The sequence below is a fragment of the Acanthopagrus latus genome, chromosome 14, assembly GCF_904848185.1.
Source record: "Acanthopagrus latus isolate v.2019 chromosome 14, fAcaLat1.1, whole genome shotgun sequence".
Classification (NCBI taxonomy): Eukaryota; Metazoa; Chordata; class Actinopteri; order Spariformes; family Sparidae; genus Acanthopagrus; species Acanthopagrus latus.
Window position 1 is genome coordinate 11,799,453 of NC_051052.1, and position 14,746 is coordinate 11,814,198.

The window sequence follows — 14,746 nt, forward strand, 5'->3', positions numbered from 1 at the left end:
TACAGGTGTGTCCTGAGCTCAAAGTCGGGAGTTCTCTGCCTCTGCTGTAGATATTATCACCACTCTTCTTTTATGACAAGTGTTAATCTCAAGTGCCGCTTTTTTAAAAGTTGCTGCTTCTGTGTCTTCTCCAAATTTGTCATGTGCAATGCCCTGTCCTGAACAAAGGTAAGAAATACAAATGAATAAACCACACACAACCAGATATCATTATTATGAAGTCAGTTTTGTTTAATTTTTTTCTCTTTTTTTAGGTTTATATAACACAATAATAATATGAATACATTTTGTAATTTAAGGAATATAAAACACTTTTAGGTTCCATTTGACAGTTTTACCACCACCCGTACGCTGTATAAAGTCTTCATGCTCTTAACATCTTCCTACTTCCTCACTGAGGTGAGACGGCTCTTTATTCAGTCTGTCCTTTTCCTCCACATCCGTTCGGACCGGTGCCATCTGATGTACATCTTTGTCTGTTTCAGCATCACTTATTCCTCTCAGCAGCCCTCGCTCAGACAGCCACACAGCAAAGCGCGACACGAGTAAAATGGTCCCAGTGGTGGCGAGCATGATGACTGTACGAAAAGGGAACAAGCGGTATCGGTGCCCGTCCTCCTGGATCTTGTCCCACGGCAGGGGCAGCATGTCAGGAAGGCCTATCAGGGGTTCCCCGACCAAACCTCTGAGCAGTAGAGACAACACGCAGCCAGTACAGGCCCCGTATTTGTTAACCAGGTGAGACAAGTAGAAGATGCATATCACCTGGGGAACCATCATTGAATACAGGACATCCGCACTGATGATCCAGAACAGGTGAACGGAGCTCGTCATCATGGCCAGGCCTGCTCCCATCCCTCCGCACAGGAAGATCGACACTTTGACCACCATGATAATCATTTTTTCGGAGGCCTGAAATGGCGGAGATCATTGCGTGAGCTACTGAGAAAAAAGAGGATGACCGTGCTGTAGAATTCTCTCTAATCAGAGTGAGTTGCTGGCAGGATTAGATCAAGATTGACAGGAAATGAAGGAATAAGTAGCTAAGAGAAACCCTGAAGATACCAGCACCCAAGATGTGTATTCTGTGTCATTGTGACATGTATATGGAATTTATAAATTATGCCATTGAGAGCAAAAATAAAAACAAAAAAACAAAAAAAAACATGGTGGTCAGTGTCACCTTTTTGTAGATGATGTTCTTGAAGATGTTTCGGCCCAGCTGAGAGGCGGCGGACAGAAGTGCAGAGTCAACTGATGACATCACAGCAGCAGCAAGCGCTCCCATGCCAACCAGCGAGACGTAGAACGGGCAAAGGTGCTGCAGGGCAATCGGCAGGATCATACCAGATCTGCCCTGTTCGTACGGGCTGGGTGAACCGTAAGTGGTCTGGTTCCAGTCTGACAGACATTAAGCACATGTAAATAAAACAAACACGAGTTACAGCGATGTAGTTTCTCTAAATAATGGTACTACGGAATGTTTATTCCAACATTTACAAAGATAGCAAAGACAATGAGAACATAGTTTAATGTAGGTACTGGTAGAAGCCGCTGCTGCCCCAATGATGAGTGATGGCATCCCAAGGATCGGGCATAATACTGCTCCAGCATAGCAGGTGATCTTAGCTTGGGTATCGGTGGGTGTGGACAGGATTCTCTGGTAGAAAGCCTGGTAGCAGATCCCTCCAAGGGCCTTGGAGAGGAATAAAGAAAGGATTTCTTGGGAGATTGCAACAGTGATCTTTTTGAAATTTTTACAGAAGAGATTTTATAGTGTTGTCTTGTAGTTGAGGGGCTGTTTCAGGTCTCCTTTACCAGTAGCAGTATGTCATCTATCCAGCGGCCTGTATCCTCCAGCTCCAGCTTACCGATCCAGGGCGCCTGGTGCAGCTCGGTGACTGCGGCGACAGTGATGTTAGCAGAGGAGGGGCTTGTCAGGATAAAAGGCACGCAAAACCACTGAAAATAAGGAGGGAAAACTGAGTTACAGACGCACAGTATATCAGTTCTGCATAGGTCTGTGGATGAACAATAGTATGGGGGCCACACTGAAAGGGTCATACCCACCTTAACTTTATGAACATAAGATTACAGAGAGAAGAGGGAAATTGGAGAGAGAGAACCGAGGTCTCTGGTGAGTGCTGCATTCACTGAGGGTTGACCTGAAGCTAAACACACTCATACTCGCTCTCGATGATCCTGCTTTCAATCTCATTTTGCCGGTGGCAGACACACATTTCCCCTATCCCAGAAGTAGCAACAGGCCACCAAATGAAACGCATATCGTGAGTGAACTGTGGATTTCTCTTTTTTTTTAAAAAATATTACTGGAAATGTGGGATACGTATATAACTCAACAAAATATACAACACAGTTCTAGTCATTCTTTTTTTAATTTCAATGCAGAACTCCTGCATATTATATCTCATCATTTTTCCCTGCAAAGCAATGTATGTACCAAGCCGAGGAGCATCAAGAGAAGCTGGATGACGTCAGTATAAGCCACAGAGTACAGTCCTCCCAGTAATGTGTAAATGATTGCCACAGCAGCAGAGATGCTCACAGCCAGCTTGGAGGAGATATCCATGACCACACTTACCGTCCCTCCTGTAACCACAAACATACATGAGGCAGGCACAGTAAAGGACTATTTGTGACGTAGTCCTTTACTGCAAACCCAACAACACCAACACTCATCATCTGCAGCAGACTTATGTTTAAGTTTTTGAAGCATTTTTCGTATGAAGAACATAAAAGATAAAAAAAATTTTTTTATGTATAATGAAAATTAATTCATAAGATTTTTTTTTTTTACTGGATTCAGATTTTTACAAGAAATGTATTCATGAAGTCGTTGTTCTGACTTACCCAGTGCACCAAGGATACATGCTACCCACAAGATATCGGCGATGAGAGCTGGAATGAAAATAATAGCAACTACAGTGTTGCCATATTTCTCCTGAAACGGGTCCATGAGGGTGACGTAGTTCTTCGACCGGATAGGTTTGACAAGGAAGAGTGCACCTGAGGTCATACAAACAGAGACATTTAAACCTTAAATCAACATTGTGTAGAAATTGGCAATTTTTGCGATTTGGTGCCCCCTACAGATTCTGAGTGCAACAGCACTGCTGTAAATACAAAACCCAGGTCTTACAGATTTGTCAGCTGTAATGTCAGTGCCTAATGAGTTATATCTTGAAGTAAACGTGTGTAACACTGTGATCCTACCGTCTCACTGATGTTACACAGCTCTCAAATAAGCAATGAGTGGTCGGAGAGGCAAATATGTGAAATATGAAATATGTAATACGTATTCATTTATGAATTGCGTGTATTTTTGTTGTGATTATGAAGCAGTGCAAGGTTCACTGTGTATCACCATGTTGCATCGAAGCAGTTATCTTCGGCCTCACTCACCTATTACCAAGTTCATGCCGCAGGCAATGGGTGCAAAGGCCCACACCAACCCCTTCGTTGGATCGTAGAGCACTTCAGCACAACCCAAAATATATCCTCCTCCCACCCAGGTGGCTGCAAAACATTAGCAGACATGCATACAATCAATAAGAAAGAGAAAAATTAGTAAGACTAGGTCCACCTCTTGTAAATTGTCTGAATTAAATGCATTCAATTTGATGCCCCTGATTCCAAAATAAATAACCCTATTTAATTCCTGTTATGAATATTTATTGTGATCATCTTCATTATCATTTTTCTACCTGCCATCGTAAAGATGCTGACCCAGATGTTCAGGTTCCGCCCTCCAACCATTGCGACCTCACTGCGGTTCCCGGTGCACTTCCTCTCTTCGCGTTTGGACTTCCTGGACGCCCAGATCCCCGTACCCAGCACGATCAAGTAGAACACTCCTATGGACGCGAGTCCCGGCCAGTTTACCGCCATCTTCACTGTCTGTGGGGAAAAGACAAGGTTTGAAACACTTAAAACATGAACCCAGTGGTGTTGAACGCCAACAGATGCTCCAGGATCTAAAACAGTGTGTCAGACAGAGAACAACCTGATGTGTGTCTTAAAGCAGTAAATACTTTGTTGATGTGCTACTCTGTGTATTAGAGACGCAAAGAGTAATTGTGAACACATTTTTTTTAAGTGAAATAATTTGTTTAATTTGGTGGTTTTGGGCTTATGTTGACTTTTCTATTTTACTTTTTAAATTCACAGTAAAGAATGAAGGGTAATTCGCTCTCTCTGGTGTCATTCGTTTGTTCATTTGTTGTCCCATCCCCTGAGACAGCAATTCTCTGCCTCTGAATGGTGATTAACATTGGTGGAAAGCACACAGTTTTCCTTCACAGCATTCAGTAAGAAACAGACATTATTTTTTTCCAGGGCAGACCACACACTCAACAGTGCCAGAAACGGGCTATGAAAAAACTGAAAGGGAAAAAGTTGCCAACAGTTGTCATGAGCATGATGTACAACAACAACAACAACAAAAACCCTGTTGCATCTTATTAGGGTGTGATGAAGAGAGAATGTATTCATTTCAGGACCCATTCCAACCTTATCTGCATGAATTACAGTGTGTACTGATAGTTCAGTCATTCTATGGCACAGGAGCTGAAAAGTCTTACAACCAGTAAGTCGTCATCATACATGATGACTAACTGGTTTTGTTGTACATCTATGGTAGATTTTCTGAGTTCACACAAGAACTAAAACTACTTTTTTTTATAACTGATGTTCAAATGTATTGGTCTGAATGTCTGCCTTTAAACACTCTGAAGAGAAAACTACTTTAAAATGCTCCATCAGACCTACAGCCAAACATCATTTTCCAAGATAAAAGAAACCTGTTACTTGAAATTCACATGTATTATGTTTTTTTCTCATAATAACTAGTAAAAATAACTTATTTTCAATTACCTGTGCTGCTGCCTTGTTAAAAAATGTTCAGGTAGAGATCCTCAAAACCAGGGCTCACAACAGTGAATGGAACTGGTGAGTGCTGCCAAGTTTTGACTAACGCTTCGAGTGAGATACATTTCCAGTATGGTTGGGTTGGGTCGGGGTGTATAGCGTGATTAGTGCTGTCAGTAGCCAGTTTTGAAGGCTATGTTTGACTTATGCAATGCTAGGAAGACTTTGTGAACCTGTTATCGTTTGATGCAAATGTGCCCTCTATTAATTTGCAGCATGGAGCTTCTGTTGTGTTACAGTGTTACAGCCAACATTACCCAAAACGGTAATCACTGGAGGCAGTTTATCAGATTGCATGCAACTTTCTCTGGAGCCACAAAAGGCTTTTTAAATCCCCAAGACCTGTAAACACACTTCAATGTGTAAAACTGGGGAAGTTAGAGATATAATAAGATTATATAATAGCAGTTACAGGGAAATACGTCAGATGTGAAGTTAAATTGAAGTAAAAACTTGCATGCTGACATCAGCCATCTGTGACCTTCAGTTGCAAAAGTCACTGATAGTACAGCGGTAGTATTGCAGGTACCCTAGTAACGACCAACCATTTGTAACAGGACCCGCCGCGACAAAGAATCAGCAGAGAAGGAGCTATATGAATGACTGCTCTGAGGATCAGGTTCTCCCCTGGTGTAAGCATAGACTTGTTTGTGAACAGGAAAAACCCCGCTGCCTCGTTATGTGTGGTCTGTTGGAATTTGACGGCTTCTAACTTAAGCGAACAACAGAAATTTTACTGGACGACTGGTGGAATGAGCAGCAGTACATTGTAATGGTAAGAAAAGCAAGCAGATGTGTCTGATGTAAAAAGGCTGGACAGAAGACAGACATTGTGCACAGAATACACATGTATGTGTATGTGACTTAGCTATAATGTTTTCATAACCATAATAATACATACATGGAATGGATTTCCAAATTAATGAGATCTCTATTTGTTTTGTTTCAGAGGAACATCTGCACTTTTTAGGACTTAATTGCCTTTAGGACTTAATTAATAAAAGATGGACGGGAAAAGCAGCGGTGAGAGATTAAGCATTACCTTGAATTTAGCCCCGTAGCAACTGGACATGGATGACCTCCCAGTCAAGCACCCTGCTCCATTTCACCCAAAGATCAGCCTGTCGTGTAAAATCCTGGACTTCTATCTCAGGCTGATGCTGCTGCTGAAGGTGGTGAAGCTCAGTCAAAGTTTAATGCGACATTGTCCTATGGCGACTGAAGTATGTAGGTTTCCCAACTTCACGTCTGAGGCAGGATCACCTTTCTCCTTTAAACTACCCATCCTTAGGACCCTGGGGCACACGAGGCATTCTCAGGTGAGCTGAGTAGCGCTCAACTGTCAACATATATTTGGAGAGACGTCTACACTGTTGTAGATACCTGTGCCACTAACATTCCTTTTACATACAGAACGTAAGAAGGATATCAGTAGGTTCAATAGGTAACATTTTACTATTTGTTTAAATGGGACATATGGTGGTATTAATGGAGTTGGGGACACCTGGAGAAATTTGCCCAGGCTGCAAACTCATTATGAAAGTTTTGTTTGGGCTGAGTTCTTCACTTTCATCCTACCCCAATGTTACAATGAGAGTCTGTTACTGGGACCTGGAAAATATTGTACACTCTTAATTTTGAAACAGTCGTGCATGAAAAGTATAAATGAATCAAACATTCTTCCCCCTCTCAGCTAGCTTTGGCTGATGGAACCAGCTCTTTGCCCCACTGGATGACGTTCAGGCGACAGACTAGCAGCCTACTTGGCTTGGCTCTGACTGAAGATTGTGGGATATACCACCTCAAAGTGTCTGTTACTGGAGAGCAGCACGCTGAATACTTCCATCTGCACATCAGAAACAGCACAGTGACTGACGAGGCCAGGTAAGAGAGATCAGTGGAAAGTTTGCTGGATGTGAAAGGGAGTTATTATTAGTGGGTAGGAATCTCAGTGTTGGCCTGAGGGCAGCTGAAGACCAGGCATTTTCTTGACAGCTTTAGTTGGTCTTAAAAGAAACCCTTAAGCAGTGACAAGTCAATGTGTCATCTTAAAACACATACCAGAAAACAAAAGAAGGCATTTTTTGATGAAAAGGTTGCCTTAGAGCCATGAGGCGTCACATCTACGTTAACCAGTGATCCAAAAGAGATGTTTTACTTTTAGCGTTAAAGAAGTTAAATTCCTCCACACTCATGTTCGTCATCATTGATGATAATTGGAAAAAAGACATAAAAATAAGTGATTGCTTTGTCTCTTTGTCCAATAGAGGCGCCTCATCCTGCTCTGAGGGGCGGGGGACAGTCTGGGCTAGCCTTCTACTCAAGTTAAACCCTGTGACTCTTGACGCCAGACAGCGGTTCCGTCTGGTCAGCACCATGGCTGACTACCTGCGCCTGCAACTGGACTCTGTCTACCTCTTTTCAATGAGAAAATCCTTCTTACAACAAGAAGAGAGGCTCATGGTTTGCAGGCAAGGTGGGCTTGGTAGCAATCATGAGAAACAGCATTCCTCTGTAGAGCTTCTGTGGCATGTCGGCTGTCAAGGAGAGGAACAGAAGTCTTATTTAGTCAAGGTACTGGAACACAGTGTGACAACAGGAGGGCTGACCAAGTTACTGGAAGCTCCTGTTTTGGGATGGACTTTGCTTTGTGTGTCAGGGCTGATCCGAGATAAAGTTAAGAGGGACTTGCAAGGGCCAAAACTTACACCTACACCGAATCTGGCTGTGCCGCCACCAAGTCAGATCCATCGGGGCTTGACTAAGACAAGCCTGGACAAGTGTGTAGATGGTTCACCTGAAAACAATACCACGTGTGTCAGAATTATTTTTTCACCTCAGCCCTCTGGCACACTTACAGCCGATAAGGTTTCGAAATTTACCTCTAAGGGGAATTCACTGAAGCATAAAATACAGGTGTTGTCGAGTTCCCATTTTTCTGTCAAGCAGCCAACTTTGCACCCCTGCAGCAAGGGTGTGAACACTCTGGAGCGACAATTGTTTACTGGCAGAATGACTCTGACAGCTGATCACACATCAGCCAGTTTTGAATTTGTCCGCAGTCATCCAAACTTGTTTTCAGATCACAATTGTTGGGAATCTGTCAAAGAAACTGGGGTCTCAAAAGTTGGACCTCACGTAAAGGCAACTGGCAACAGTGAACAAGCATTCCAGATCATGTCAGACTCATCACTTGGTATTTCTGGGTATGTCTGGACCACAGAGGTACCTCATTTACTCTTTTTGCTTGAACATGTATCAACGGTTAGCACTGACAACGCTCTTTCATTGCTACCATCATCCATACTGCACAGGATTTATCCCTCACTGACCCTAGACTCTTCCGGTGTCACTTCCAAGCTGACACACGAGGCGTCCGACAAAATATCGCTCACCACTCGTCTGACCCTCCGACCCCATCCAAAGGAAACCCCCCTGTGGACCGGTGCTTATAGAGCCAGCCACACTGACTCAGAGAGTCAGCCCACTGTGAGCTCACTGGGTAAGTCTGCTGCTGTTGACTTCTATATGACTATATGGGATTGTTCTTGGTGGTTAGTCATTCAGTCATATGTAGTAATGACTTGACCTTGTTTGAAAGGGGGCCTGCAGCTGAATGGAGCTGGGAGACCAGGAGAACATATGGGCTAATGTTGTGGTGGAAATATGAGAGGCATGAATGACACGGAAAACAGAGGACTATGAGTTGTATGTTATGGTGAAGAGAACATGGAGGATCACGAATCAAGTCAATGAAAACACTTGCATTAACTTATTGGGTGTTGTAGGGATGATGTATTTTTTGGAAGCTAACCAAGAAGTTAGCATCGCCTGGGTTCCCCTCATCAAAAAGCCTATGGGATTTTTTTTTTTTTTGGATTTGTGTAGCTCTCGCACGTTTTGTTCAGCAAGATAATCCTCACAGACGAACCCCACTTTTTTGATTCTTGGAGGGCTAAATGGAATCACGGGAAGTAAAAAAGCGCAAGGCTTTAAACGAACTGCAGCTTGCCCAGACTGCTCCAAATATGTAGGAACACAATAGTATCTTATTTAGACTATTTAAATGTGGCAACTACAAGAGCAGAGGCGGCGGTGTATGAACACTCCAAAGTCAAAATAATCTGAGGTTTTCCTGTTCTTCCCATTTTGACATAAATGCTTGAATGGTCTGAAGCATTTAGTGGTTTTCATAGCTTTTTTATTTATTCATTTATTTTTGCTGAAAACTGCTGCATGTGTCTGCTCATGACGCTGACGAGAGCAGTGAGTAGTAACCAAAACGGCAAAGTTGTGGGATAAAACAATGAGCTTTAAGTGTGGTGATTGGCTACAGTGAATGAATAAATAAGAAATGATAACATGCATTTCGAACATCCACAAACAATCCCTGACAGTGTTGACAGTCGTATTGAATATGATCATTTGCTGCATTCGTGAAACTCGTGGTTTTTTTCACCGAACTGATCGGTTGCATTTTCCTTTCCACAGGGCCTATTAAAGACCACCACGCTGCCAAACCTGCACTTTATGACCTCCCATCTGTTTCCCATCCACCTCTTGCAGAGAACTCTTATGATGTCTTACTACTGAACTCCGGATTAAAAACACCACAGTCACCGCCACCATCGAACAAAACACCGTCTGCTCAGCTATTCCCTCATGTGTCACCGACCTCATCTCTAATGACTGAGCAATTATCGATAACTCAGCACTCGGACACAAGCCGACATCTGTCCGCTGCTGTGAATCAGGATGTAATGTCTCTGCTAAGTGTTCCAACTCAGGATGTGTCACCGACCACATGGACAGGTCAGCGGGCTCCGTCTGGACAAACTGAATTGGAGTCCTCGCTCACGACGTCCTCCATGGAGCCACCGGTGACGACGTTTACACCAGCTTTACCCTCGGAGCTCGGCTTTTATAGCGCGCAATTTGGGACACCCGGTTTCACAAATCCAGAAGTTACAGAAGAGTCTCTCAAAAGCCAGAAGTCAGCATACGAGAGTGTACAACTCACACCATCAATGCAACAATCACTCCGTACAGTGTCCCACGTATTAGTCACTGGACTGACAACACGCGTGCATTCATATACAGCACTCTCGACAACAGTTACACCAAGTGAGACCTACACAGCTCCCCTCTCAGTAATTGAGAGCACTGGACTCCTGCCTGAGGAGCATTTTGAACCAACTACTCCCTCTGCTGCCCAGGATTCACACACTACATCCTTCATTAATCAAATCCAGAAACTTGAGTCTTCAATCCCATTATGTGACCAATCTGTGGTACAAGATCACGTTTATGTGAATAACTGCACCCTTAAAATCAGAAGCACCTACCTCGAGAGCACGGCACGGCGCGTCCCGAACTTTTTGACAAGTTGTTCCCACGGCGAGGAGTGCTCAACGGCTTTTCGATCGCGGTTGTTAATGTTTTATTCGAGCAGGGGATACCTTTCGACCCAGACGTGGAGCCCAGCCGTGCATTTTTCTGCCAGTGCAACTGCAGAAGTAAACCACACAACAGCTGCTGCACAGACGGACATTTCAGATGCTTTCTCCCCTCTAGAACACAGTGGCTTCTCAGTGGTCACATACACATCATTAGCAGCGAGCACATCTGCCCTCACTATAGAGAATTCCTTGTTAATCCGCCAAACAGACTGCAGTGGGCCGGTCACAAAAGAACATCCCACGCAGCAGATTCTGAACACATCTTTGCGTCCACTTTACAGGACTTCGACCACATTATTAACATCATTACAGGCTGTCGGCCTTTCTTCACACAGAAGACAGAGCTCAGTCCAGCCAACGTCTTCTTCAGCGTCCGTCTCAAGTAAGTACCAGTGCAGCTGAGCAGAGAGCTTACTCTAAATCTCTGGTTCAGTGAAAATGATTGCAGAATGAAGCTGCCAACACGTCTGGAAACTACAGCATGAGCAATCTTTCTACATGTGTTTTTTTGCATCCAAAAGCCAAAACTATTTTCTAGGCATGATAATATAAGTGCAATCCTTACAGTACCTAAACAAGTGTAGTTTTAGAAGCTGCCTGAAGTTTCTGGCATCACAGTAGCCTGAAACGCCTAGAAGCCAACAGCCTTTTTAGGAAACACATTAATGGCACCCTGTGGAATATGCTAGTAACCAAAGAGAGTGTGGTTCTCCTTCTGTGTTTCCCACCAGTCTTATCCTCAAGATCTGACAAATGCTGAGTGCATTTTCTTCCTGCATTTGAAAACACGCTCACTTTGGAATTATTTGAAACTTACATTGTATATATCCATTGTTTCTTTTTAAGCCTTGCAGGCTTTTTTTCTTCCCCACTGCCTCTCCTGGTGTTCATGTTTCTGTTATTTTGCTGCATTACTGCCACCAACTGTCCAAAGATGGAACAGCATGACACCTGTGAGAACACCAACACCAGTGTATTGTAATGGGTGTTTGCATGAGTGTGCACATGAGGTTAGGACTGCAGCTAATGATGATTTTCCATATCAGTTGATCTGCCAATTATTTCTTCATGTCTTTTGTCTTGAAAAGCTTTAAATACTCACATCTTTGAATCGTTTGAAGCTGTTGGGCGTTTTTTGCTTTAAAATTGGCAACCAAATAATCTATTATCCCTGTAATTAGAGGCTATAGCTTCTGGGAAATAAAAGGCTAACCTGCATGAAAACATGGTATTTTAATTCACTAAATCTGGGATGTTATTGGGATCCAATTGGTACCAGCTGCCTAAATACACCTGGTCCTTTATTTAAAAAGTCCATCCATAAATCCTTGAGAAATGGAAAAAAAAAAAAAAAAACGTAAAACAAAATGCTTCTTCAACATTTCTGTGAGATGGTCTTATTATTTTATATTTCAGGCTCTGTGAATCTTCCGCCCCGAGTGTCGCAATCTGTTCCGGTGTTGATGGCGACCGTTGGCTTCCCCTTCCGTTACTCAGTCCCACCTGAAACCTTCATAGACCCAGAGGATGGGGAGGCTGACGCTCTTTCCTTGGAGATTACGTTGATCGACGGGCCTCCGATCAGCGTCGGTACCTGGTTAACGTTGGACGGTATGGAGCTTCATGGTGTCCCGCTGGAGGTGGACCTGCAGTTTGCACCTCAGCACCTCCTCCTGGCTGCCCGGGACAGACAAGGCCTGAGCACCTGGCTGCCCCTGACTCTGGATATCCGTCGCAGCCCCGTCAACCCCTGCCACGTTTTCACCCTGACCGCTCACCGCAGTCTTCACTCCATCCTCCTTCACAGATACAGGGTGGAACTGATGCTCCGGAAGCTGTCTCACTTCTTCAACAGCTCGAGCAGCCAGCACCTCGTCGTCGTGTCCATGAGGCCTGGCTCCACTGTGGTGTCATGGTACAACCACAGCCTGTGTGGGTTGGGTCGTAGCCGAGTTAGAAGGTGCCATGTCGATCTAATACGAAGCATGTGGTTAGCGATGAGGTCTGAGGATGGATCAGTCAATCCTGCGTTTAGAGACTCGATGCTCCCAGAGTTCCCTATTACTAAAGTTGGACCTGTGAGCTACAGACAAGACTGTTTCTCTGCCCCCTCTACTACTGTACTTCCAAGTTTAGGCGCCAATTCTTCCCTCAGTCCCACCACTAACACCTGTGTCTCTGCGTCCCCAGCTATCACTGCCACCTCACAGCAGAGGAACCGCTATCAGTGGATGGCCGGCATGTTCACGGCCCTGCTCGTCGTCTGCCTTCTCATCCTGATCGTCCTCCTCGTCGCTGTAGTTCTCCATTTCTGCAAAGGTCAAGGCAGGACAAGAACGGTCGCCATTTGGCCTGCAAGCACTATGCTCTCACTGCAGACCAGGGATCTTAGAGCACTTAAACCAAGGCGGCCGCCAATATTACAACCTGAGCTGCCTCCACCGCCGCTGAGACTGTGGATCCACCTGTCACAAGACGACGAGGGGCCGTCAGGGTTGGGGCAAGGACGGAAAACACTTGACAGGGCGCTACATCCTCGTCCTCCACAATATGACTTCTCAAGTATCTAACTTCAAAATAGGGAAAATTCCATGAATAGTTTGTAAAAGTTTTACAACACAGAGACTATCCCCAGCAACTAGGAACCTTTTGGGAAACTCGGGGCGCTTCCGGCGAAGGGACCAGGGTCCAAGGTAAGATCCGAAGACAGTATTTTACCCCAAAGAAGTTCCTGCTCTGTGGGTTTTACTTTCCAAAAGCGAGCTTGCAGCACTGAACATTCCTGATAGGTTGAAGAATCGCAACATTTTTTTTCAGCCAGTTTGTATCAAAATCTGCATCCGCGAACAAACATGTTTTTTTTGTTCATCGTGCCCCAGTACATCAACGTGGAGTTACAGAAGAAAGCATATGATGCATGAAAAAAATGACGTTCCTTACAGAACATCAGTGGACTAATTTTCCGTATCTTAAGCTCTTAAGACCACAGTGAAAAGGGAGACAGAGAGAAGCTGAAGGAACATTTTTAGCCCCTTGTAAAGTAGTTCTGAGTACTTTGGGTGGAAATGCGGTTTAAGTGCAACAACAAAACCTTTAATTTCCAGTCCCAAGGCAGCCAACATGATTCAGATTCATTTATTTTAATTAGAGGAGAAAAATCTTTATTGACTGATTTATTTTTATCCCTAAACAAACTAAATACATAAACTCTCACAAACTATGTTTCCATGGCTGAATAAACAAACTCACCTTGAAGTACAACTCATTTTGATACGACTCTGTTTAGATTTGGCGGGCCCTGCCACCTTTCTAGCGTCAAACATTTTCCTCTGAGAGCAGCTTGTTTATTCAGGTATGGAAAAAAAAAATACTTAATGAACTTATATTGTTTTGTTTTGTTTTACCTCATTAATAATGCAAATAGTAAAACAATGCGTTTGAATGTGTTCTCCAAAAACTACACAGTGCCCCTTTAAAAGACACATTAACAAAAATTAAATACCTGCCGTTGTGATCTACTTGCCAGATGTTACTAGAAGTGGGCTGCTGTGCGTGTGTGTGAAAAAGTCACGTACTTGGGCACCTGTTTTGACGCTAAGTCACTGGTAACGGCAGTAACCCAAGACTCCCTTAGCAAAACGCCTGATTTTAGGAGTTATTGCGCGAGGAGAAGGTTGAACGAGACAATTTGTTGGTCGGCCCCGCGAATTTTAAATCACTGTTGCCTTCGAGTACATCCGGCAGTAAGTACAACACATTCAGATGTTTTTTTCCTGTGTGTTTTTCGTGTTTAATAAAGAGCATCCTGTCTGCCTCAGTGTGTGAGGTGCGCCTTACCTTCCAGCGGCTGTTTGAACGCACTGTTTCATGTGACAACATATTGACGGTAAACATGAGAAACTTTACAAATCCAGGGAACATTTCCAGGAAACGCTGAGAATTGTTTTGTAAGTACAAACTAGATATGGAAATATGGAAAAAATTAACGCCGTCTGCGACATTATCCTTAACTATTTGGGCCTGCTTGTTAATTCGGCAATTGTTAAACATGAACGTATTTTTATTACTATTATTAGTTTAAAAATGGTTGCGTCCATATTTTTTCTTTCAGTGATGTAGGTGTGTATTTGCATTGTAGAGCGGAGAAGTGCACGAGATGTGAAGACAGCAGCCAATCACAGAGCAAGCTCTGTCCTTTTAAGTAGCCTAACTTAAACCAATTGAATTGAAGTAAACATTTCAAAATAAAAGCGGCTGATAGAAACAGAAATGTGCCTGTGTGTACAGGTGCATCTAAATAAATTGAATAAATATTAATATATAATATGATGGAAAAGTGA

At 43.6% G+C, this 14,746-nt stretch overlaps 1 protein-coding gene across 3 annotated transcripts; it reads right to left on the minus strand.

Moving 5' to 3' along the window:
• Positions 1-205: 205 nt before the first annotated feature.
• LOC119032726 (high-affinity choline transporter 1-like) lies at positions 206-14,514 on the minus strand. Of its 3 annotated transcripts, none has more exons than XM_037122214.1 (9): positions 14,244-14,514; positions 3,726-3,918; positions 3,424-3,537; positions 2,872-3,027; positions 2,462-2,610; positions 1,819-1,962; positions 1,543-1,696; positions 1,184-1,401; positions 206-912 (listed from the first exon to the last, which is right to left on the minus strand). In XM_037122214.1, exons 1-9 carry the CDS (start codon positions 14,454-14,456, stop codon positions 373-375), a joined length of 1,881 nt encoding a protein of 626 aa, XP_036978109.1. In that variant the 5' UTR covers positions 14,457-14,514; the 3' UTR covers positions 206-372. The 3 variants fall into 3 exon arrangements, with proteins under 3 accessions (XP_036978109.1, XP_036978111.1, XP_036978110.1); XM_037122216.1 differs by lacking the exon at positions 14,244-14,514 and adding an exon at positions 11,224-11,342; XM_037122215.1 differs by lacking the exon at positions 14,244-14,514 and adding an exon at positions 5,990-6,172.
• Between the last annotated feature and the right edge of the window lie 232 nt (positions 14,515-14,746).